General features: G+C 41.8%; 3 protein-coding genes across 3 annotated transcripts; 2 read left to right on the top strand and 1 right to left on the bottom strand.

Annotated features, from left to right (window-relative positions):
* The first annotated feature begins 693 nt into the window (after window positions 1-693).
* LOC142659999 (olfactory receptor 6F1-like) lies at window positions 694-5,795 on the top strand. The gene is made up of 2 exons (XM_075836650.1): window positions 694-825; window positions 4,839-5,795. The coding sequence occupies exons 1-2, from the start codon at window positions 694-696 to the stop codon at window positions 5,793-5,795; spliced, it is 1,089 nt and encodes a 362-aa protein (XP_075692765.1).
* Window positions 5,796-18,379: 12,584 nt separating this feature from the next.
* LOC142659998 (olfactory receptor 6F1-like) lies at window positions 18,380-19,318 on the top strand. The gene has a single exon (XM_075836649.1). The coding sequence runs from the start codon at window positions 18,380-18,382 to the stop codon at window positions 19,316-19,318; it is 939 nt and encodes a 312-aa protein (XP_075692764.1).
* Window positions 19,319-22,771: 3,453 nt separating this feature from the next.
* Window positions 22,772-23,740, bottom strand: P2RY10 (P2Y receptor family member 10). Its single transcript, XM_075834408.1, has one exon. It carries the CDS (start codon window positions 23,738-23,740, stop codon window positions 22,772-22,774), a length of 969 nt encoding a protein of 322 aa, XP_075690523.1.
* Window positions 23,741-25,200: the final 1,460 nt, after the last annotated feature.

Below are 25,200 nucleotides of genomic sequence, written 5' to 3'. Positions count from 1 at the left end.
ACCTCCCTGGATGATGCGGCAGTCCATGTGACCGCTGCAGCCTGTGATTGGCTGCAGCCATCACTTACACTGAAACGTCATCCTGGGAAGCCGGACTGGAGACAGAAGCAGGGAGTTCTCGGTAAGTATGAACTTCTATTTTTTTACAGGTTGCTGTATATTGGGATCGGTAGTCACTGTCCAGGGTGCAGAAACAGTTACTGCCGATCGCTTAACTCTTTCAGCACCCTGGACAGTGACTATTTACTGACGTCGCCTAGCAACGCTCCCGTAATTACGGGAGCCCCATTGACTTCCTCAGTCTGGCTGTAGACCTAGAAATACATAGGTCCAGCCAGAATGAAGAAATGTCATGTCAAAAAAGCAAGACGCATCCGCAGCACACATAACATGTGCATGACAGCTGTGGACTTCATTGCGGAATTTAGAATCTCCATTGAAGTCAATGGAGAAATTCCGCCATGAGTCCGCAACCAGTCCGCCACTGGTCCGCAACAGACAGAGCATGCTGCAGACACCAAATTCCGCTCCGCAGCCTATGCTCCGCAGCGGTATTTTACGCATCGTCTAAACGAACACTTCTAAATAGAAAGGGAAGTCAATGGAGAAACGGCTCCGCTGCGGATTAACGCTGCGGAGTGTCCGCAGCAGAATTCAAGTGAAATTCCGCCACGTGTGAACCCAGCCTTAAGGATGCGCTGCAGATTTCTAAGCACAGATTTTAGTCCAGGAAATGGAAATACACCAAAAAGGGTTGAAACAGAAAGAAGAGCAGCCGTAGCCTACCGGAAGATGGATATCGATGTTGAAGCCCTGTTTTCAAAGGTAAATGACAAAAAACTGTCATAAATGTTGTCTTCAGTAGCAGATTATTTAGAAGAGTTTTTATTTTGCAGCCTGTAGATGTTTACTAGGTGTGCATATATTGTAAGTGACAAGCGCATGCACAAATCTACAGTACTAATGGTGTAAAAAAGTAGAGTGAATAGTAGTACTTTTAAAAAAAAAATCTGAAATATATTTTTTTAAAGTAGTAGATGTGTTTAGAAGTTTTGCTGCGTTTAGGTGTTTTCTAGATGTGCACACATAGTAGTGACAGCACACGCACACCTGTATAAAAAGTCTAGATTATTGCCTGAATGTATGTATAAAAAAAAAAAAATTCTGAATAAAGTTAAAAAAACTAAATGTTTATAAACATTTTTTTGGGTGTATTTCATATTAAGGCCAACCAAGATTCATGGGACAAGAAATGTGGCGGGTACAGTGACCTTCATCGCCGGACCAAGGCCTAGACACAAGTCTGCAAGGCACTGTACCTGGACTGGGACGGCCTTACGCAGTCCGAACAGGGCATTATAGGTAAGTATTTTGCATTCCGTTCAAACCTTGTTTCCTCTGCGTCTTTTTTTCTACAGGCAACTATCACTGAAGATTAGTTCGAAATTCCACTGCAAAGAAGTATATTACTGAGAACGTGGCGGAAAAATGATTATTGCGAATAATAAAATCTACAGGGATCAATCAGTGTCAATCAGTGTCGCATGTCAACACCGTCAGGTTTGGTTGACATCGCTATCTTAAACGGCTGTGAAACCCAATGCCACCGTACCATGCAAACAGACCTCTACTTTTCATGTACTGTGTTTGTATGGGATGGTTGTTTTGTTCCTCATAGAATGGAATAAAATAGAATAGAATAGTAGTTTATTGTCAAATATGAAAAATTTCCTCACATTGAAAACACAAATACAATGGGATAGCACACATACAACAAAAGTTTAAATACAAATACATATAAAACAGATTTAAAAATATAAAAAAAAAACGTACTGCAGTAGGATAAAAACATTCTCTAAATCTACATGTCCGTGTCCTAAACACCCTTTGTATGTCATAGGCACAAAAAAACTATTTCCAGTAGCGTTGTCTAAATAACTAAACCTCACAGTGTCGTGTCGCCACACTAATAAAAAAAAACATGTATACAGCTTTCACATGGTTTTGTTTTTTAATTTTGGAAAAGGACAAATGTAACTGTTGGAAGACTGTGCGGGGCTGGTTCTTTAAGCATTTCAGTACATTCGAAAGGATTGGTTCCTTTCCCTTACTGCACCAAAAATGCCCTTGCCAAAAGGAGCTGCTGTTCCTCATGCTCACCAGGAGCCTTAAACTGTAAGTATAGCGTTCTTTGGATCACATTTTGTATGTTTTGTGTACTGTATAGTAATAATTTTTTTGCCACAGATCTGAAAGTAATTATAGAGTAAGCCCGGCAGAGGCCCCTGCTGCACAAATGGAGCAACAGCAGAGGTAGAGGGAGCCCACATCGACAGCAAGTACAGAGGCCACAGAGAAACCGGAGGGGGAACCAGAAGACCTGGCAAAGACCGGTGCTGCAACCACAGTAGCAACGACAACAACAGCAGCAGCACCAGTGGCCACCCCTGCAGCATATACCACCTCCCCTACCTGCACAGATCCAACATGTCTGCTGGGTCGGAGAAAACTCCAGGCAACGGACATGCAGTTGGAGATCGAAAGTGAAGCTCTCTCCCTTATCCAGAGAGTCAAAAGCGATGATGACTTCTTCGGATATGGGATTGCATTATGGCTGTCGCCAATGTCTTTATGGCCTTCGTCTATGCGTGGCAACAGTCTTTGGCTCCGAAAACCCCCTGCCGGAATTCAGATCTCATAAACCACCTCTGGTCGGCTGGATACTGGCCTGCGGTATACTCCTCCTCCAATCACCAGGCCGGTAGTTGTGTCAAGCTCCTCCCATACCGACCCTGTTAGCATTTTTGATTTATGTTCATAGAAATTGTACTATAGCCCATTAGTACAAATCATAAGGACTAATGATTAACTAAGGCCCCATGCACACGACAGCAAAAAACCTCCGTTTTTGCGTACCGCAATTGCGGTCCGCAAAAACGGAGCCATTCACTTTCATTGAACACTGACACCTTTCCGTAGCACTACGGAAGGGTGTCAGTGCCGTGGAAATGTTCCGGGAATTATGGAACATGTCCGTTCTTTCGCATTTTGCGGGCTGTGCTCCCATACTTTGTATGGGAGCACGGCCCGAAAATGTGGCTGTCAGTCAGCGGCCGGCCGTGCCAGCAATCGCGGGCCGTGATTGCGGGCACGGTCGTGTGCATGGGGCCTTAGGCTTTACATGGAGTAGGTCATACAGATATTGCCTCTGAGCTACTCTATATACTAATGGGCCAAATACAATTATGGAAATGCGTGATTTTATCTAGTAGGCTATTGAAAAATAAAGTTTATAAATACATTAGTAAAGTTCTGTTCTCAAAGTAGTACTTTTGGTAAAATAATATCAGTGATATTGTCTACTTTCACTGTTGCCTAGATGGAAATCTGACTGAGGAGGCCTACAGAGGTTATAAACCCTAAAAATGATTATAAACGAAAATGGGTGCCCTCCTGTTTCAAACGCCTATCGACCATACTATATATGACTAGTGAATAAAGACACAGACAAGATAAAGAAATGAAACTTTACTTTTAATAATATATTACCAGTTATATAAGGGGGTGGTAAGGCACTTTTAGATAGTTACATACATGCCTTGTTATGTCTCACCTTGTCTGTAGTGTGAGTGAGCATCTTCTGTGTGACCATTTTCCTTTTGTCCTTGTGTTTTCTGGCTACATCTGTTTGTTCCCCATGTCTGTTTGGTCCAGGCGGTCTTCCCCTCTACCTTGTGTGTCGTGTTTGTGTGCTCCTTGTTATCATTCATGAAACTGCTTCCACTACGTTCAATAGGACATCATACTGGGAGCTAGGGAGAGGTGAGCAGGAAGGTGAAGCTGAGAATTAAGACGTCAATTTGTAAATTGTAACTATGAAAAAAAATAAAAAATGATATCATGTGTTTTTCGGTAAAGTATATTGTACTTATCTACTAATATCTATTATCTATCCACTATAATATAATATCTATCTACTAATATCTATTAACCTAATTGCTATGTCCAACTCTGTAAAAAAAAAAAAAAAATGCATTGCTTCGATTAGCCTAGAATAGAAAAATGGAGCAACGCTGCAAATAGTCTTGAATAAAAATATCCTAAAGTTTTGTGTGTACAGCTCCTATGCAAACATATGTGTATCAATGGTTACAGGCTACAAACAAACCCTGTTTAAAATGAATGGTAGGGTTTTTTTTATCATGAGTATTTAAAAAGTGGCTTAATTGTTTATTTTAGATGTACTGGAGAATTAAAAAAAATAAATAAATAGACGCAAAGTTGGACCTAGACAAGTCTATAATATTAATGGCCTATCCTTAGTATATCCTGAGCCGCAGTGCGCTACAGTACAAGGTACAGCCACTACCATATGTACGATGCTGAGCCTGGTAAACAATAAAAGGAGCTCAGCACTCGCTGGGTCGCCTCGGCACCTTCAATCAGCTAATCGGTGAGTGTGCTGGGGTTCGGACCTCCACCAATCTTATATTGATGGCCTATCCCAAGGATAGGCCATCAATATTCTAGTCCTGGAAAACTCCTTTAAGCAATAGTATGCAGATATGTATTATAAAGAGACAAGTTATTAATTATTTTTCCTTTGTAAGCCGACACACTAAATGATGAAGGCCAATTTTTCATTTTTGAATGGAGTTTTCCACATTAGTGTTAGGCTACTAATATAAAAAAAAGTAGCACCCCATAAATACACCATTGCTGGAGAAGGTAAGGACATACAGATTTATAAAACATGAAAACAGTTTACAATGGCATAGTCATTACCTTACCATGCTCAGTCTCACCACACCTTGTTGTTCTTTTTGTCTTATTCAAAGTTCTACAACCAGACAACTGTTTCCGAATTTCTTCTTGTGGGATTTTCAATGCTAAACGATGCAGGATTTTACATCTTTGGTCTTATTTGCATCATTTATATTTTATCTGTAATAGCCAATACCTTTATTATCATCATTGTTAAATGTGAATATCGCCTACACAAGCCCATGTACTTCTTCATTGGTGGACTCTCATTCCTAGAGATCTGGTACCCTTCAGTCACTGTTCCCAGACTACTGTGGGCTCTACTTACAAAAGAAGAGTCTATTTCTTCAGCCGGTTGCTTAACTCAGTTCTTCTTCCATTTTTCATTCGGTGCCACAGAAAACTTTCTTCTGACTGTCATGTCCATTGACCGATTTGTGGCTATCTGCAAACCACTACGGTATTTACTGATTATGAATCAAAGTACCTGCACTACACTCATTTTTGGTTCTTGGATTTTTGGGTTCATAGTTGTCCTTATCCCTTGTTTACAGATCTCCAAACTTTCTTTCTGTTTTGGAAATAAGATCGATCACTATTATTGTGACTTTGCTCCCTTGATTAAGTTGTCCTGCACCGAGACATCACATATTCAGAAGATGGTCTTTGTTTCATCTTGTTTTGTCATATTAGGGTGCTTCTTGACAATCATTGTGTCCTATACTTGTATTATCCAAGCAACAATGAACTTCCCAACTTCCTTTGGGAGACAAAAGACATTTTCTACTTGTGCATCCCATCTAATTGTTGTGATTGTCTTCTATGCTACGACCATTTTCATGTTTGTTCGACCTACTACTGGAGACCTTTTACATTTGAATAAAACAATTTCGGTCATCCCATCCATTGTAACCCCTCTATTAAATCCCATAATTTATACTCTGAGGAACAATGAAGTAAAAGAAGCCATAAAGAAGAACGTCCAAGGCCTGAAAATGAGAATAAAAACAAACTTTACATCTTTGTCATAATAAAAAGTATTACAAGGGTTCTCCCGCTAACTATATCACATACTACTTCCAAACCCAGAGGATTACCCTAGGACTGTGATGCGAACACCTCGCGGATATAAAAATGTTGGATTTGGGAGTAAAAGAGCTTGGTGAAAATTTATATAATTGGTTCTTAGAACCTCAAAATCATTTACTAAGTTTTAGAATTTTTCAAAAACATTGGCAATAAATAATCATTCGTTATTGCACAGACACACAGAATCTATAATATTTTTTTTATTATTACAGTCTATAAGATACAATATAGAGCATTGTAATCCCCTGTTGGCAAAATATGGCCAAAAGTAATTTGCTACCAATACCCATTTTAATTATTTTTTGTGAACTTTGACACAATATATTTTATTGATGCATGGCTTTGATGCTCATTATCTGTATATAAGGGATTATATTATATCTTAGCATGTTATTATAATACAGAACCTATAAATGTTTGTGCTACACCACATTTGGAGGAGTCTTAAATGTTTGAACATGATTTATATTATTGTGTGTATATTTACATTATACTAGATGTATTTACTATTAGAATATAATTGTTCTTTTAATATCTGAGTTCAGCATATCTTACGAAATTTTGGTGTTTTTTTTTGAAAATTGAAAATGGTGCCCCCAGATCTTGATTGTCATCCCCCTGGCTGTTCTACATCACGAGCAGCCTCTTCCAACTCGTGTGGATGCGCCGTTGCCTTGTACTCCCCTGGCATGTGCAGTGCAGCAATGAAGCCGGGGAGAGTACACCTTACTGCACGGTACGTGCCCAAGTAGTATAAGGCACTGGCGCATCTGAGAAAGTTGGAGGAGACTTGTAGTGATGTACAACAGCCAGGGGGATGTCAATCAAGCTTGGAAAGATGGGTTTGGAGGCAGGACTGTGTGACTCTTCAGGATAGCGGCATCACCGCATGAACCTTTAATGATTAATTAGCATATAGTGTGCGAGGTTTAAAAAGTTGATTTTATAGATTTTACTGTATCTAAAACAAAACATATAAGGGAATGTTTGGAAATATTGTCAGGTCATGTATTATCGCATGTTGGCAGTTCAAGGGGTTAAAACTACCTGACAGGTTCCCATTAAATATACAATGAATACCATCTGACCTGCAATTTTGCTATTGTAAATATATCCTATATAATTACAGCACCAAAACAAAGCTCTGACATATATACGGCACCAGAACCAAGCTCAATACATATATACAGCACCAGAACAAAGCTCAGTACATAAATACAGCACCAGAACAAAGCTCAGTACATATATACAGTACTAGAACCAAGCTCTCAACATAAATACAACACCAGAACCACGCTCAGTACATATATACCGCACCAGAACAAAGCATAATACATAAATACAGCACCAGAATAAAGCTCAGTACATATATGCAGCATCAGCACAAATACAGCAAAATTTAGTGCAACCCCTGCTGTATAGGTTTGTACGGCGTAAAACTAAAGCTCCCAGCATAGCCCGAACAATAGTTGGAGTTACTGTTTTTACAAAAAAAACAAAAACATTATACCACCCGTCATCTCGCTGCAAATCATACAGTGACTACAGTACTAATTAGAGGCAGAATAAATATTTACATTAGGTAACTTGGAGTGAGTAACTTTGTTAGAAGCACACACACACAAAGTCCAGAGCATCTTTAGGTAGCATGGGCCACGAGAAGTGACGAGCAATCAGGTCTCGAGTTTTATGGACACCAGCGTACCCAGCCAGTTTAGAACCGTGTCCCCAGCTGAGAATTCTTCTCCTATCCGCCAACTGAACAAAAGTCCTCCCCGGAGGGATGTCTCTAACGTGCAGAGGATTAGCAGTGACAATGCAGGACGGGTCTATTATAGTCTGAAGGGACTCCACCGTGTCTTCCGTCTCAAACGATCTGGACAGGGCATCGGCCCTCACATTCTTGTCAGCGGGACGGTAGTGGAGCACAAACTGGAAACGGGTGGAGAACAGCGACCACCTGGCTTGACGGGGATTCAGTCTTTGAGCAGACTGGAGGTAGGTAAGGTTCTTGTGGTCGGTGTAGACCAAGATGGGGTGAGCTGCGCCCTCTAGAAGATGTCTCCACTCCTCCAGAGCCAATTTGATGGCCAGTAGCTCCCGATCTCCAATAGAGTAATTGCGCTCAGCAGAAGAAAAAAGTCTTGAGTAGTAGCCACATACTACTGCCTTTCCTTTAGAGCTCCTCTGGAACAGAAGTGTACCTGCACCAACAGAGGAAGCGTCCACCTCCAATAAGAACTGCCGAGATACGTCAGGATGATGGAAGATCAAAGCTGAAGGGAAGGCTTTCTTGAGGCTAATGAATGCGTACTCTGCCTCTGGAGTCCATATCTTGGCATTCACACCCTTCTTGGTAAGGGTAGAGATGGGGGCCATCAGTGATGAGAAATTCGGAATAAACTGCCGGTAGAAATTGGCGAATCCCAGGAACCTCTGTATGGCCCTTAGGCCTTGAGGACGTGGCTATTCCAGGACAGACTTTAGTTTCTCAGGATCCATCTTAAGACCTTGATCCGAGATGATGTAGCCCAGGAAGTGCAGAGACCTCTTTTCAAAGACGCACTTCTCCAACTCGGCATATTAGCGATTCTCTCTTAGTCGCAGAAGAACCTGACGGACATGCCTCCGATGGGTCATCAGATCTGGTGAGAAAATCAAAATATCATCGAGATAAACTACAACACACATATAGAGGAGATCTCAGAAGATATCATTGACGAATTCTTGAAATAATGCGGGAGCGTTACACAATCCGAAGGACATCATATTCGTAGTGTCCATCCCGGGTGTTAAGTGGCATCTTCCATTCGTCACCCCGGCGAATCCGGATTAGGTTATAAGCCCCCTGCAGGTCTAGCTTAGAAAAATGTTTGGCTCCTCGTATGCAATCAAACAGCTCGGATATAAGTGGTAAAGGGTATTTGTTCTTGACCGTGATCTGGTTGAGACCACGGTAGTCAATGCAGGGTTGAAGAGATCCATCTCTCTTCTTAACGAAGAAGAAGCAGGCCCCAGGCAGGGAGGAAGATTTTTGTATAAAACCCCTCTCCAAATTTTCCTTAATATAGGCTGACATAGATAAAGTCTCTGGCAAGGAGAGAGGATATACCCGTCCACGGGAAGAGAAGCATTTGGAACCAGTTCAATGGGACAGTCATAATTCCGATGTGAAGGCAACGCCTCAGCCTCTCGCTTGCAGAAGACATCCACAAAACTGGCATACTGAGATGGTAGACTGGAGAGTGACTGAGGCAGATGTGGCATAACAGGATGGACTTGTGACAGGCAATGGCTATGGCATCTGGAACCCCGTTGGAGACGTTCCACCTAGAGTTGCCTCTCCAACCAACCCTGGGTACTGGAGTTTCCCGATTTCTGTGGGCATTGGCGCAAAAAATGACCCTTAAGGCCACAATACATACATAGTCCAGAGGAACGTCTGCTCTGATTCTCCTGTTTAGACAACCGGACTCTATCTACCTGCATTGGTTCTTCAGGTAGCGCAGTAGGGGAAGGCAATAGTGGTGTCTGGACTGAGGGTGCTGGTCTGTGGACCCAGCTCTCCTGTCGAACCTCTTGAGTACGCTCCTGGAATCTCATATAAACCCGAGTGGCTAGCAGGATGAGGGCATCCAAGGTAGAATGAAGGTCGCGGGCTGCCAATTCGTCCTTGATGTGAGAGGACAGTCCGTGCCAGAAGGTCGCCACCAGTGCCTCATTGTTCTATGCCAGCTTCGCTGCCAAGCTATGGAAGGAGATAGCATACTCCCCTACTGTGAAACCCTCTTGCTTGAAGGTCAACAGAGTAGCTGCGGCAGAGGATGTTCGACCCGGTTCCTCGAACACAGCACGAAAGGACTGCAGGAACAAGGCTAGGTCCGAGGATACAGGTCCTTGTTGCTCCAACATTGGGTTCACCCATGCGAGGGCCTTGCCAGCAAGAAGGGAGATGATAAATGCTACCTTGGCCTCCTCGGAGGGGAAGAGATGAGCCGGTAGCCTGAAATGAACCGTGCATTGATTAATAAATCCTCTACATGCTCTCGGATCACCGTCGTAGCGAGGAGGAAGACGCAGAGGAACTGTGGATCCAGAACAAACAGGAGGAGCAACGGGCAGTGGCACAGCAACAGCCTCAGGCGGAAGAACCGGAGGTGGAACAGTGAGTAGATACAAGATAGAATTCACAGCCTCAAGGAGTTGATCCTGATGTGTGCATAGGTCATACATCTCCGTCTGTATCTTCTGGACTGCAGTCTTGGGCTTGCCAGCGGGTTCCATGGCCTGAGCATACTGTCACGTTCACAGGGTATGTGGACCCACTAGACCGCTCTGCCGTAGCGGAGAGGCAGCTGACCAGGTCACAGACTATACGAAAAACTATAGTAGTTAGTAACACTTGGGTACCTGAACTAATTCAGACAGTGGCTGTGGCTTCAGCACGGATGGAGGTCGGTGCAGCAGGTAGCGCCAGATGTGGCGGGCAGTATCCGATGTGGCAGAAGACACTGGACGTGGCAGAAGACACTGGACGTGGCAGAAGACACTGGACGCGGCAACGACAGCAGGTGCAGTAGACACGACTCCGACACTAATAGGCACAGGAACAAGAACAGCACGGGATACAGGAACAGGTAACAGGGCACGGGTAACGACTGCAATTGGAAACACTAAGGGACCATTTGCAAGACAGACTTGGGATAACTAACAACGCTCAGGCAAGGTCAGAAGGGCTGGGGCCTTCTTATAGACCAGGAAATCATGTGGTTGGTGGTTGATGATGATGATTGTTTTACAGGCGCGCGCAATGGCCCTTTAAGAGCGGGCACGACCCTACGAGACACAGCAGACCGGAGCGGAAGTGAGCGCTGGTGTCTCCTAGGAAGGAGATGGGGACCATCGCTCACGGATCCATGGCTGCGGGTGTCGGGAAGTGAGTAAACCCGACGGCCCGTGGCCATGGACGCTACATGTCTTCAGCTTCTTACTTTTCAAACATTTTCTGCACCTATAAACGAAGATTTTCATGGTGCCACATGGTACGCCCTAAATATAATAGTGCCATACAGTACACCTCTAATTATAATAGCACCATACACTGTGTCACTGATTATAAAAGCACCATACACTGCATCCCTGATTATAATAGCCCCATACACTTTATCCCTGATTATAATAGAACCATGCACTGTGTCCCTGATTATAATAGCACCATACACTGTGTCCCTGATTCTATTAGCACCATACACGATGTCCCACACACACACACACACACACACACACACACACACACACACACACACACACACACACACACACTGCCCCATGTAGACAGTGCTCCCCATAGTTCCCTCTGTAGATAGTCAACCCCATAGAACCCCTGTAGACAATGCCCCCCGTAGAGCCCCTTGTAGACAGAGCCCCACATATAACCCCATGTAGACTGTGCCCCGAATAAAGCCCCCATAGACACTGCCCCACATAGAGTCCCCTGTAGACAGTGCCCCACATTGAGACCTCTATAGACAGTGCCCCACTTACATAGTGCCCCCTATAGAGCCTCCTGTAGATATTGCCCCAATAGAGCCCCTGTAGATAGTGCACCCCATAGAGCCCCCTGTAGACAGTGCCCCCATAGAGCCCCCTGTAGGTAGAGCCCCACATAGTACCCCATGGAGACAGTGCCCCACATAGAGCCCCGCCATAGACACTGCCCCACATAGAGTCCCCTGTAGACAGTGCCCCACATTGAGACCTCTGTAGACAGTGCCCCAAATACATAGTGCCCCCTATATTGCCTTTAGTAGATACTGCCCCCCATAGAGCCCCTGTGGATGATGCCCCCTGTAGATAGTGCCCTACATAGATCCCCTCTAGTTAGTGGCCCCCATAGATCCCCTGCTGATAGTAGCCCCTGTAGATAGTGCCCCATATATAGCCCCCTGTAGATAGTGCCCTACATATAGCCCCCCTGTTGGTAGTGCCCCACATATAGCCCCCCTGTAGAAAGTGCCCCACATATAGCCACCCATGTATATAAGCTCCACATATAGCCCATCTGTATATAGTGTCCCACATGTAGCCCCCCTGTAGATAGTGCCCCACATATAGCCCCCTGTAGATAGTGCCCCACATATAGCCCCCCTGTAAATAGTGCCATGCATATAGCCCCCTCTGTAGATAGTGCTCAACATATAGCCCCTCACAGTTTTAACAGAAAAAAACCTTTACTTACTCACCTTATTCCATTCCCGCGCCATCCTCTTGCAATTGCACTCTCTTCTTAGCAGGTCTGCTGTGGCTGAACGATGCAAGCGACTTTCTGCCCTGCCAATCAGCTCCTTTCAATGATGCAATGACGTAATTGAAAGGCGTTGAATGGCGGGGCGCAGAACTTAGGAACAATTATAGTGCAGGAGTGGGTGGCGGCGGCTGGTTTCAATTGCGCCGCCTCCCCCTCAGAGAGGCAGCAGGCCTTTACCTCAGGGACAGGGTGGCCCTGGTCAGGGTTGTACTTGCCCACCAGAGTACCAGAGGATCCTGGTTCTGACTCAATAATGATTAGGCTCCACTCACTAGCTCAGGAAAGAAACTGAGAATTAAAGAAAGAGCCTGCAGAGGGGAAAACTGCTAAAATAAAATGCAGAACACAAGTCATATTTTTGCCAGAAAGAGTGTTATTCCTCATGTATACACATATAACAGCTTATTCTGAAAAGTCACATGAAAAGTTAGGTACGCTTTATGTGTGTGATCGGAGGCCAGATGGTAAATGGTCAAAAAGTGAGTTGGAGGAGAGATGTGTTAACAGTTAAGGTAGACGCGTTGTTAGAGATGTTTGGAGGCAAAGGGAAGTAATGAGATAGGAATGTAGCTGGAACGAGATGATGGGAAGGTTTCTTAAAAATATGTGTAACAGGATCATTTTAAAATGAAGAGGGGAGAACTCCAGTGGCGACAGCGCCACAGAAAACTGAGCTCCAACACCATTGAAATTGAGATTAGCTCACTTTTCGGTAGGATCTTCGGTTAGGTTTTTTTGGGTTACAACAGAATGATTCAAATGTTTTTCACATTTGGAGAACATTCCACTTAGGGCTTTCTATGATCTCTTTAGACGTTTTCCTTTAAAGGGGTTGCTAGTCTAGAAAACCCATTTTCATAGACCGTTTTAGGTGATAGAGTGGGATACTCTGTTCAGGATTCTCATCCCTTGGTCATATTGGAGATTGGCTAGAAAATTCCTCTTTCGCAGTCCTGCATTACACAGATGACTCATTCATTTAAATGGCCACTGTCTAATTCTTCATTTCCCCTATGATGGCGCTGCAGGGAAATTGAATACTTAAGCCCTTTTACACAGGTCAATGCTCGGGCAAATGTGCTCATATGAACACACGTTCCCGATCATTGCCCTGTGTATAAAGGGCAACGATCAGCCGATGAATGAGCGTTTGCTCGTTGACCGGCTGATCTGCTCATTTATGCAGCATTAAATATTATTGTGTTCGGCAGCACATCTCCCTATGTAAATAAGGAGATGTGCTGCTGACAAGATGGAAATTAATGATCGGAGTAATTAATGATCGTCCCCATACATAACCGATTATTGCTCCTTGTGAAAGGAGCAAACGAATGTCGACCAACGAGCTGTGTCTATGATTGGTGCCCGTTTTCATGCCCCAAATCAGGCCGTGAAATAGGACCTTTACTGACAGGTTCTTTTAGAAAGTATGACTGCTTTCACACTGTATATTTTACAGTTAGTTAGAATCCACAAGCTCCATCTCTAATCTTCCCACATAGAATCAGGATTTACAGTACAGAGACATTTTTTCAAAAATGCATGACCTCCAACTACGTGATCCCAATATTTATTTCAAGCAATGGCCATTTTGGGTTTCTAAACTGAAAAGCCCAAAATTATTAAAAGTGTTTTCTGAGATTAGAAATTAGATTATAGATTATATATTCAAGTGAATGGGGCGGAGCTGCAGTACCAGACACAGCCCATTGACAAGAGTGGTGCCGTATTTGTAATCCAGAAAATAGTATTTTTAATAGACACAAAAATATGTTCCCTCATTGTTTTAAGCCTTTGTAAAATATACAGTTTTTATTTTGATTTATCAAATTGTTTTGATAACCCTACGATGAGGGAATTGCATGTATGCTAGTTTTCCAGCTAAAATGGCATACAGGGAATTAGTGTGTTTTGAATTCAATGTCATCTATTAGCAAAGGACCATTTTGCAGACTATATCTAATTGATGCACTCAGAACTCTTGTGACTATAACAACCTCAGTAATCCAAGTACATATTTGTAGGCCATCAAACCCTATAACTCTTATAAATTTAATGTCGTTTTCAATTCTTCAATATTTATTTGAAATAATTGGTTTGTCCCTAATAAAAACTTCTATTACTACTACTACGTCTTCAGTTACTAAGTGTATGTGGTAAGTAACAAGAAATATGTTGTCATTTTTCTTTCCCATTTCTCAAAACATTTTTCCCATTTCTGCATTTATTTTCTCTCTGCCTACACTTAGGGCAGATACAGTTTGATATTGGCACAGATGGTTGATAACATTTGCTTGTTTTTAAAATAGGACATATCACTTTTATTATATAGAGATTTTTTAACATTGATATCAACAACTTCCAATCAACCAATCTCTCCACCATTTTGCATTTTACTCATAAAATCATCAGTATAAGGACAGCAATATCTATCTTTATATGTTAGGAATATTTTTTGTACTGACATGGGAAGTTGTCATTTTTAACTCCAACATTCTGTAATAATTAATTTTTTTAGACAGAGTTTCAAATTTCCTGCAAAGACATAGAGTTAAAGGCTATGGAAACCTTTAAGTACATTTTTCTTAACTAAAACTGTTTTGTGCAACTTTTTATTGGTTTGTATTAAAAAAAAAAGTTTACTTTTTGAGATACAGCTTCCAGCCTACCTGACTGATTCGGATTTTAGCGCAAAGATACAGATTCTATGTATCGCAGGATACATAGACGCTGTATCTCAAAAAGTAAAATCATTTTTTAATAAAAACAATTCACAAAGTTGCACTAAACACTAAATACACTGTTTTACTAAAAAAAGAAAAAGTCTTTAAAGGTTTACATTGCCTTTAAATGCTAAATTTGAGCTTAAAGGGGTTTTCCTGGGACTAAAACATGATTGTCTATCCTTAGACCATCAATTTGACCAATGGGGGTCCAACACCTTGGTCGATGCCAATCATCAGAACGAAGAACGCATTCAGTTGAACTGTCTACTGTTATATGATTCATTTCAATATATGTATAAATTCTATATTATAAGCATCTAAGCTTCCCCAAGTGGTGGCTATAGGTAATTTTTTACTAAAATATATATTGCTGTACATATGAAAAATTTGAAAATACAGCTCCTCTTGCTTGGTTAAGGAAATCAGCCTGAGACTATTAACTACATTTCTCTGCCATTATACTTTAGACAGTAAAATATAGTATAACTCTATATTTAGTGGCGGACACAGACAGCTGAGGGCCCCTATGCAAGAACAGTACATCCTTGCTCTCCAAAATGTCATCACAAATCACCCCTTATGTCTCTCTAAGGGTATGTGCAAACGATAACGGAAAATACGTCTGAAATTACGGAGTTGTTTTCAGGAGAAAACAGCTCCTGAATATCAGACGTAATTGCTCGTACTCGCGTTTTTTGCGGCTTCCATTACGGACGTAATTGGAGCTGTTTTTCAATGGATTCAATGAAAAACGGCTCCAATTACGTCTCAAGATGTCCTGCACTTCTTTTGACGAGCCGTCTTTTTTACACGCCGTCTTTTGACAGCGACGTGTAAAATGGCAGGTCGTCGGCACAGTACATCGTAAAACCCATTGGTAGTAATGGGCAGATGTTTGTCGTCGTAATCGAGCCGTTTTTTTCAGACGTAATTCGGGGCGTAAAACGCCAGAATTACGTCTGAAACTTGGTCGTGTGAACCCAGCCTAACAAACCATCAGTAATTGTTAGTCATAAAATTCATCATCTCAGGCATTTACATGGAATCTAACAGACAGAAGAAGGTTACTTTAAGGTGGCAGTGGGCCCTTACATACTGGGCCCCTGTGCAGCTGCACAGATGGCACTAATGGTATGTCCGTTCTTGTCTATATTTTCATCCATGCTTTGCCACCTGTCCTGAATCTGATGTGTAGATGAAGCTTCTTTCATTACTCTGTGTTCAAACGGAATCTGTCAGCAGTTTACAAATGTAATTTTTTTTTGCAGAAATTCATGTTTAATCAATTTTTTTCTGCAACAAAGGAGGTTTTACCAGAGAAATACAATTTAAAAGGTATTGCCCAGATTCTGCAGTTTTTGGAAATATCCCACATGTGGCCCTAGTGTGCTAATTGACTGAAGCACCGGACTCCGAAGCAAAGGAGCACCTAGTGGATTTTGGGGACTTTTTTTATTAGATTTTAGACACCATCTCAGGTTTGAAGAGGTCTTGTGGTACCAAAACAAAGGAAACACCCCAAAAACTACACAGCCCAAGGAATTTATCTAGCTGTGTGATCATATTGACCCCCACAGATGTTTCATAGATTTTATTAGAATTGGGCTGTGAAAATGAAAAAAAAAATAGGTGAAAAAGCACCCTTACATTTGTAAAACAAATTCTCCCGAGTACAGCAATATCTCATATGTGGTCATAAAGGGCTGTTTGGACACAGAAGGGAAGGAGCACCATTTGGCTTGTGGAGCTCAAAATGAAAAATTACATTACATTACAAGATGTCGTTTTAGATCAACATGTTTTATTTTCACATGGAATACACAAGAAAAGGCATCAACATTTGTAAAGCAATGTCTCCCGAGTATGGTAAAACCCCATATCTGGTTAGAAACTGTTGTTTAGACATATGGGAGAGTTCAGAAGAAAAGGAGTGGTATTTGACTTTTGGAGCATAGATTTTGCTGGAATGGCTTGCGGATGCCATGTCGCATTTGCAAAACCTCTTATGTACCAAAAAAAGTGACCCCATTTTAGAAACTACACCCCTAAAGGCATTCATCAAAAGGTGTAGTGAGCATTTAGACCCCACAGGTGTTTTACAGAAATTAATAGTGGATGCAGCATCTGAGGGGTTAATCGGCTGGATCGGAGGCCAGCTCTGGTCCTGGCCGTTACAGCAGGGTGTCAGCTGTCACAAAGCTGACACCTGGCGGTGGTGGTGCGGGCTCAGCTTCTGAGCCCGCACTATCACTACCACCTAATGGTACTGCTAACAGTAATGGTAAAACTGCTGACAGCGTGATATGGGGGAGGGCATTTGTAACTATTCCTTCTAACTCGGTCATGCAAGTTGAATGACTGAGATACCAAACTTTAACATCCCCGCTGTGGTGGTCGCAAAGTGCCTCTCTCTACTCTGAGTGATGGCTCTATCATCCAATCAGGAGACCACTAGAGCCGTCAATCAGAGCAGAGGGGAGACGCTGGCAGCGTGAAGTGAGGAGAGCTAAGGAGCACTTGCACATCAAGTGCCCACCTCAGTGACACTTGTGACCCTGGTACAGGCGGAATTAAACATCGATTTCTTTGTCATGCACCTTGCATGACCGAGACTAAATGTATCTATATTATAATGCCCTCCCACAACCCTATACCACGCGTCAGCAGTTTTGAGGCCTCTTCTGAGAGATTCTCTTTAAATGGGGTTTCTCACTAAAAACTCTTATCACCTGTCCAGAGAATTTCTGATCATGCCCCACCACTGGGACCCCTACTGAACACTAGAATGGGGGACCTGCAGTGCAATCGTGCAATCAGGAGGATTTTGAATGTAGCGGCATTCATGCATGTCCACTGCCTGTCCCTTCAATGTCTATGGGGCCAAGGAAAACAGCCGATAGGGCGCTATTTAAGTCAGTCCCATAGACATTGAGCAATCTTTACTTTTAAATTTTGTTTTAAAAGAAAACTATATAAAAAATAGCATCACTTCTGAAACTAATAGTTCTGATCATCAAGTGGGATCAGGAAGAATTTGTAATTTTTTTTAGGACAGATTTGCTCAGGCTTTATGAGGTTTTCTGCCTTCCTTTGGATCAATAGGGGCAAACATTTATCCCTCCCCCTTCCTTTCATCCACATTCTCTTCTCTCCCCTAGTTGAAATTGATGAACATGTCTTTCAACCAGTCTACCTATCAGAAACATAACTTGAAGCTCCTGGGCCCTGGCATAAATTTTGTACCAATGCCCCCCAACCCTCATATGCCATTTATAGTGCCGACAACCTCTTACATGGTGGAGGGGACAATGTGCTTCTTAAGGCACCAGGGCCTGGGTGTGTCTGCAACTTCTGCACTAATGTAGTTCTGCCCCTGCTACCTATGTTACTATGTAGATCCCAAAAGATTACCTCGACCAAGTAGAGTACACTGGATAATTGAAATGGATTATAATTTTTTTTAATGATTTTGTTTACAGATAAAATATTTACGATGACGCAGAAGAATCAAACTGTTGTTACAGAATTCTATCTTCTAGGTTTCTCATTGTCCACCAAAGTGGGATTTTGCCTATTTGTAGTAGTATCCATTATTTATATTGTGACCGTCACAGCCAATATTTTTATTATAGTAATTGTTATTATCGACCGACGTCTTCACAAACCCATGTACTTCTTCATTGGTGGACTATCGTTTCTAGAGATCTGGTATCCTTCCGTCACTGTTCCCAGACTTCTGTGGTTCCTACTAACAAAAGAAAAATCCATTTCTATAATTGGTTGCATGGCTCAGTTTTATTTTCATTTTTCTCTAGGCACCACAGAGAGTTTCCTCCTTACTGTTATGTCTTATGATCGATATGTGGCTATTTGCAACCCCTTAAATTATTTGATCGTCATGAATCCTACGACTTGTGTAAAATTGCTTTTGGGTTCCTGGGCCGGTGGTTTTATTATCATTGTTGTCTTATGCATTCAGGTCTCAAATCTTTCATTCTGTGGTGAGAATGTCCTCGACCACTATTACTGTGATTTTGCACCTCTGATAAAGTTGTCTTGCACGGAAGCCTCAAGCCTAGAAATGTTATTTTTTGTATCTGCTTGTTTTATAATCCCGGGTTGTTTTCTACTAATTGTTATTTCTTACATCTACATCATTCAAACGACTATGTCGTTCCCCACTTCTTTTGGAAGACGCAAGACCTTTTCAACATGTGCCTCTCATCTGATCGTTGTTTGCCTTTTCTACCTTACCAATATTTTCATGTTTGTTCGTCCCACCACTGGACACTTTTTACATTTGAATAAAACAGTGTCTATCATTCCATCATTGGTGACCCCTCTCCTGAACCCCATTATCTACACCCTACGCAACAAAGAGGTAAAAAAAGCTGTGAAAAAAGCAGTACAAAAAGTGACCTATAAAAAATAAATTTTCTTTGCTTGATTAGTAAATGATTTGCTAAGAAAATAATGATTATAGCTATTTACTAAAAGTTTCCCAGAAATAATTGAATTTTGGCTGCTTTTTCCCCTTCTATAGGTATATTTTTATAAGTGTTCATAAATGTTCAGTTTTTAATGTAAACGAGGACATAAACTTGCAAACATATTTATCCATTTTGGGAGTGGGGAAGTTAAGTCTGTCACCTGTTCATTAAAGGGGTTGTCCACTACCAGGCAACTGATAACCTATCCACCGGATAGGTCATCAGTACATCATCGGTGCGGGTCCGAAACCCGGATCCCGCACAAATCAGCTGCTTTGGCTGCCTGTGGGCACCGGATGTCATTGCATAGCGGTCATGCTGCCGAACTGCAGCTTTTCTCCTATTCACTTGGATAGGAGCAGAGCAGTACTGCAGCTCGGCCACTATTCCGTGGCCGGAGCTATCTCCTTCCAGCATAGACTTCCGGGGCCCGTAGGCAGCCGGAGAAGCTGATCGGTGCAGTGTTGAACCCCCACCGATCATGTACTGATGACCTATCCGGTGGATAGGTCACCAGTTGTCCGGTAGAGGACAACCCCTTTAACTTGTATACACAGACACTTTCCTACTCTTTTCTCCATTCTCCCTTCTCCTCTGTGTCAACCACGTGTGTGCTACAATAATGTTTCATATTAATGTCTTTATATTTTGCAAGAAGTCAAGCATTGTTTTATTTTTAAGATAAAGTTATTTAGATTTTAGGCAACCCCTTGTTAAACAGTATAACTATATATTAAGATAAAGGTATTCCGGTCAAAAACATGTATCCACTCAATAGGTAATAAATGTTAAATCGGTTGGGGGTCTGACTGCTAGGACTCTTATCGATGGGACCCCCAGCCCCATGACTGCTGCAGGAGGAGTTTAAATGGAGCAGCAGTCAAGTAAAACCAATCACAGAATAGCACACAGAAGTAGTTAATGCAGACATTTTCCAGACAGTATGTTTCAAGATTGCTGACCTTTATAATATCATAATAGAATTAAATCACAAGTTCCTTAAGGCCCTTTTACACGGGCCAATCATGGGGCGAACGAGCGCTTATACGAATGCTCGCTCCCGATCATAGCCCTGGAATAAGATAATGAACTTAAAGGGGCTGTGAGAGATTAGAAAACAGAATATAATTTTTGTTTCTAGAAACAGCGCCACTCTTGTTTACAGGCTATGTCTAGTATTGCAGCTCAGCCTCATTTACTTCAATGGGGCTTAGCTGCAATACCAGACACAGCCTATGGAGTAGAGTGGCGCTACTTCTAGGAAAAAAAGCAGACTCTAACATAAAATCTCATACAAGCACTTTTAAACTATTTATAATACAGTACAGTATTTACCATTCTTTTAGAAAATGGATTAAAGACCCGTGCTTTCCCACTATATATATACATACATACACACACATATATATATATATATATATATATATATATATATATATATATACTATATATATACACTGACATTCTTCCAGCGCAATTGTGCTGAAACAGATATTGTAAAATTCAAATTTTATTGATATATCGGAAGAACAATCTTGAAAGAAAGTCATGGACAATTTCCTACTGAGCTATGTAAACCTTGGAAGACTTTTTCTTATTTTTGATTAAAAAAAATTATTAAAGGTGTTAGTGTTTGTAATTGTTTTTTATTAAAAATAATTTTTACTTTTTCGTATACAACTTGAGTGTATCCTGGATACATAGAAGTTGAAACCCAAACTTAGATGTGAACTAAGATGTGATTGAGAACAGGTGGATCCTGCGTATCAGAGACACACAGTAGCCGCTGTCACCGAAGCCGTCAGTCCCACAGTGTTCAAAGGTTTACTATAGCCTTTAACAACAAAAACAGTGTATTATGAGTTAGATGGAATGGATTCGACCATTGGGCAGCAGCTTTTATTTTCAGACAAAGTCGCAAAATACAGTCACGAACAGTCTCTAGTTTTGACTCATATCTACACAGTTACTATAACTAAGAGGAAGTCATTGTATGCTACGTGCAGGGAAATGATACAGTCTGTCTGAAATATATATTTACATATGCGGGAAAAAAATCATGTCTATTATTTTGGTGCAGGTGGTGGCAAAACAAATAAAAACCCCTTTAGATACTTACTGAACTATTTACAACTCTCCCATGTTTTTTTGTGTGCAGAAGTTGTACAGCGCAATACTGTACTTTACATGTAATCTCCCTTTTTATACAACCTAAATTATGCTTTTGCAGATGTTGCTTAGCATTTAATAATTTGGCTTAAAGAGATACTCTAAGTCATCTCATAACTTTGCCTTACGGGACACAAGTGAGGGAAGGGTTCCAAATAACGGAATGCAATGTTTAAATACCAATTGATGGCAGGTTATTCTATAGAAATGATCTTACACCATCAGAACATGAAAACAAAGCTACATAATTACCAGAGAATGCAGACAAAAAATTATATACATTTACAGAAGTAGATATACAGGAAATGTCTGGTTTGGACAACCACATCTTGGTTTATGGGTTAACAACCCATTTGATTAAAAGTTAAGCCCATTGTTGAGAGCGTCCGTAATAAGTGGCAACATTATATGCCATCTATTAATTTGACTCTTGGCTTCAGCTAATAGAGTGGAAGTAGCAATTGAGGAACCCATAGGGTATGTTCACACAGGGCGGATAGGCTACGTAAAAGCCCTGGTTGCTGCTGGGAATTCCGACCGTAAAACCGTTTTAAATTGTGGTGCAGTTTTTCGGCCGGAATGTCCAAAGTTTCATACTTACCCGTAGCCACGATGACGCGTCCCTCTGCCGTCCTGCAGTCCTGTCTACAGGGATAATGTTTCATCCCATGTCACCGCTGCAGCCTGTCACATGGGAAGAAATGTCATCCCAGGAGGCCGGACTGGACGATGAAACACAGAATTCTGTATAAGATTTTTTTTCTAGGTTGCGATTTTTGTCTCGGAATCGCAGCTTTTTCGCCACAAAAATCGCAACATCTCCTATTTGTTGCGGATTTTACTTCCCTATTGCATTCCATGGGCGTAAACCTGCCCCAAAATAGCAGCAATTACAAAAAAAAATTGCATCGAGGGGGATTTCCTGAGCGTTTTTTTCCGCTTATCATTTACACAGCATGTGGATGAGATTTGCTCAAATCTCATCCATTCTGCTGCTACTGTATTATCCTGCGGATTTTCCGCAACTAAATCCATTGCGGAAAATCTGCAGTATTTACGCTACTTGTGAATCCGGCCTTACCAGCTTAATATATGGTTATACTGTTTAACAAGAATATAAACTTCTAAATAACACCCTGGCATAAATGTATACTGTAAATTTTTTTCAACAATTCAGTTAGTATAAAAAATAAATAAGCAGAGATAAAAATAAATAAACTAAGTGATCACCTCATGGAAGAAACACTTTCTCTACTCATGAGACGAACGCGAACAACTGAGGAACCACGTTTGGCCAATTCATTTTGGAACTCCGATGCAGTAAAATAATACAGGATAGGGTTCAAGCAGCAATTGATACTCGCTAAGCACAGGGAAAATGGATGGAGATCCATAATAACTTTTTGCACTGTACAACTATGGATTATATTCGAATTGACCATGACATAAAAGAAGAAAATGATGTGATAAGGAGTGAAGCAGATAAAAAACACAGACGCGCAGGTTACTACCATTCGTAAAGCCTTGTGTTTTTCCTTCATATTCTCGCACCTCAATGAGTCACGTTTTAATTCAGCTCTTGTTTTTAGGGTACAGTAAGTAATAATTATGAGAGGGATTAGGAAGCCAGACAGCTCTGCCCCTACAAGCATGATGATGACTGTCATGGTGTTCATCTTTTTTGTTCCAAGATCAGCAAAACAACTGGTACTTGTGATGTTCAGTCCAGAGCTTCTGTATATTGGGAAAGGGAGACAGGCCGCCCCGACCACTATCCATACACATATGGAGATGGCAACATCATACCTTCTCTTCCATCCTTTGGCCTTGAAAGGATTTGTGGTGAAGACGTAGCGCTGAACACTTATCAGAGTTAAGAACACAATACTTGCATACATATTGAGAAACTTAAGGTAAAAGCACAGCAAGCATATAAAGTTTCGAAATGGCCAAGTGTGATTTATATAGTAATAAATCCGCAGGGGCAACGACAGGACATGTAAAAGGTCAGCCAACGCCAAATTGATCATGAATATAATGGCTTTGCTCTTCTTGTTGATGAAGCTTCTTAGAAGCCAAAGAGCAACGCTGTTCGCCAGCAGACCAGGTATGAAGATGACGGTGTAGGTGACTGCATATAGAGTATGTCGGAAATCCGAGGTGATGTCGCAGTTTGTTAGGCTGCTGTTTGTCATTTTCTGTTTTTGTTGTCTAAATCCTTATTCTGATACTTTGGATCTCTGCATGAAAGACAAGTATAATGTTACAATCCGAGTTTCATGGTAAAGCTTATGTGTTACTAATAGGGAATGCATGTGGGAATGCTATTTAAAGGCTATGTACATCTTTGAAATCTTTTTTTTTAATAAAATGTGTATCATTGTGATTGGTGCAACTTTCTAAATACTTTTTCTTAAAAATAATTTCTACTTTTTGAGATACAGCTGCTTTGTATCCTGTATGCAGAGCAGCTGTATCATGCGCTGAGACCTGAATCGGACAGATCAGTGGGACTGATGGGTTCAGTGCCTGCGGGTAATGCAGGATCCACCTGAAATCTATCACATCTAAGTTATTAACTTAGATGTGATCAGTAACAGCTCCTACAGGGAGCTACAGTGGCACTATCTAGAGGCCCCCCCATCTACGGGGGGAGGGGATGATATCTACATATGGGGGGTGCTATCTACAGGGGGGTCAGAGGGAGCCCCTGATGTCACTGTCCATATATGGACAGTCACATCAAGAGCTTTCCCAAGACAGAAGTCCCCGTCCAGAGATCTTGCGATGCTCTGGCCAGGGACTCTGTAGTTGAAAGCCCTGACTTCATTGTCCATATATGGACGGTAATGTCAAGGGCTTTCCCTGGGCTCAGCACTTAAAGTAGTGCTGTGTCCCGGGAGTCCACGGCCAGGAAAAGTTTTACTGGCCATTACAAGGATTGATTCCTGAAAAACGGGTGTTAAAAACTGATCCTTTGAGTTCTATGGGAGCCGTCGGTCGTGAAATCAGCCAAATATAGGACATGTCCTATTTTTTGACGGTCAGTATTCACGGGCCGTCAAATAACTGGCCATGTGAATACACCCATAAAACTCCATTGTTCTGAAAATGGCCATGTGACGGCCATTAAATAAAAACATCACACGGCCGGTTTTCACTGTCATGTGCATGTAGCCTAACTGGTACTGAGGCCAGCGTGCTTGCACATGCCCTGCCCGACATCACTGCCAACCCTGCAAAGACATTCAATGCGGAAATGGGCAGGGAGAAATGGAACTGGATTGTGGCAAGTATGCTGGCACCATATACAATTTGGTATGTAGTAACATGCTGTTCACCACTCTAAGAGCGTTAGGACTCACCTATTTTTGTGACCCCCAGCTGCTTGTTATTTGTTGTTCCACTGAACCTAAACCAAAAGAGCAGTACCACGCTACCCACCACTATAGGAACGTTAGGTAATTTTTACTTAGTTGCCTCTGCTAACTTGGCCACTCAGCACACTCCTATAACACACCCGCTAAGCTTGTGTCTGGCACGCTTATATCTCAGACATTTTGTTTTGTCTGCTTTATGAAATGTGTGATATTACGATCCCTAGATCCAAAGTAATATCTGAGGTCTTCAGAAATCAGGTTATAGATGCCTATGA

The sequence above is a fragment of the Rhinoderma darwinii genome, chromosome 8 (assembly GCF_050947455.1).
Source record: "Rhinoderma darwinii isolate aRhiDar2 chromosome 8, aRhiDar2.hap1, whole genome shotgun sequence".
Lineage (NCBI taxonomy): Eukaryota > Metazoa > Chordata > Amphibia > Anura > Rhinodermatidae > Rhinoderma > Rhinoderma darwinii.
The sequence above is the reverse complement of the archived record's forward strand: the minus strand, read 5'-3'. Positions and strand labels throughout refer to the sequence as shown.

What these genes read in the sequence shown, in the direction of transcription:
- LOC142659999 (XM_075836650.1), top strand. Translation starts at nt 694, where the DNA reads ATGCGCTGCAGATTTCTAAGCACAGATTTTAGTCCAGGAAATGGAAAT. An exon ending in TTGAAGCCCTGTTTTCAAAG is followed by an intron (nt 826 to 4,838) that starts GTAAATGACAAA and finishes TCTTATTCAAAG; the next exon opens with TTCTACAACCAGACAACTGT.
- LOC142659998 (XM_075836649.1), top strand. Translation starts at nt 18,380, where the DNA reads ATGACGCAGAAGAATCAAACTGTTGTTACAGAATTCTATCTTCTAGGT.
- P2RY10 (XM_075834408.1), bottom strand. Translation starts at nt 23,740, where the DNA reads ATGACAAACAGCAGCCTAACAAACTGCGACATCACCTCGGATTTCCGA.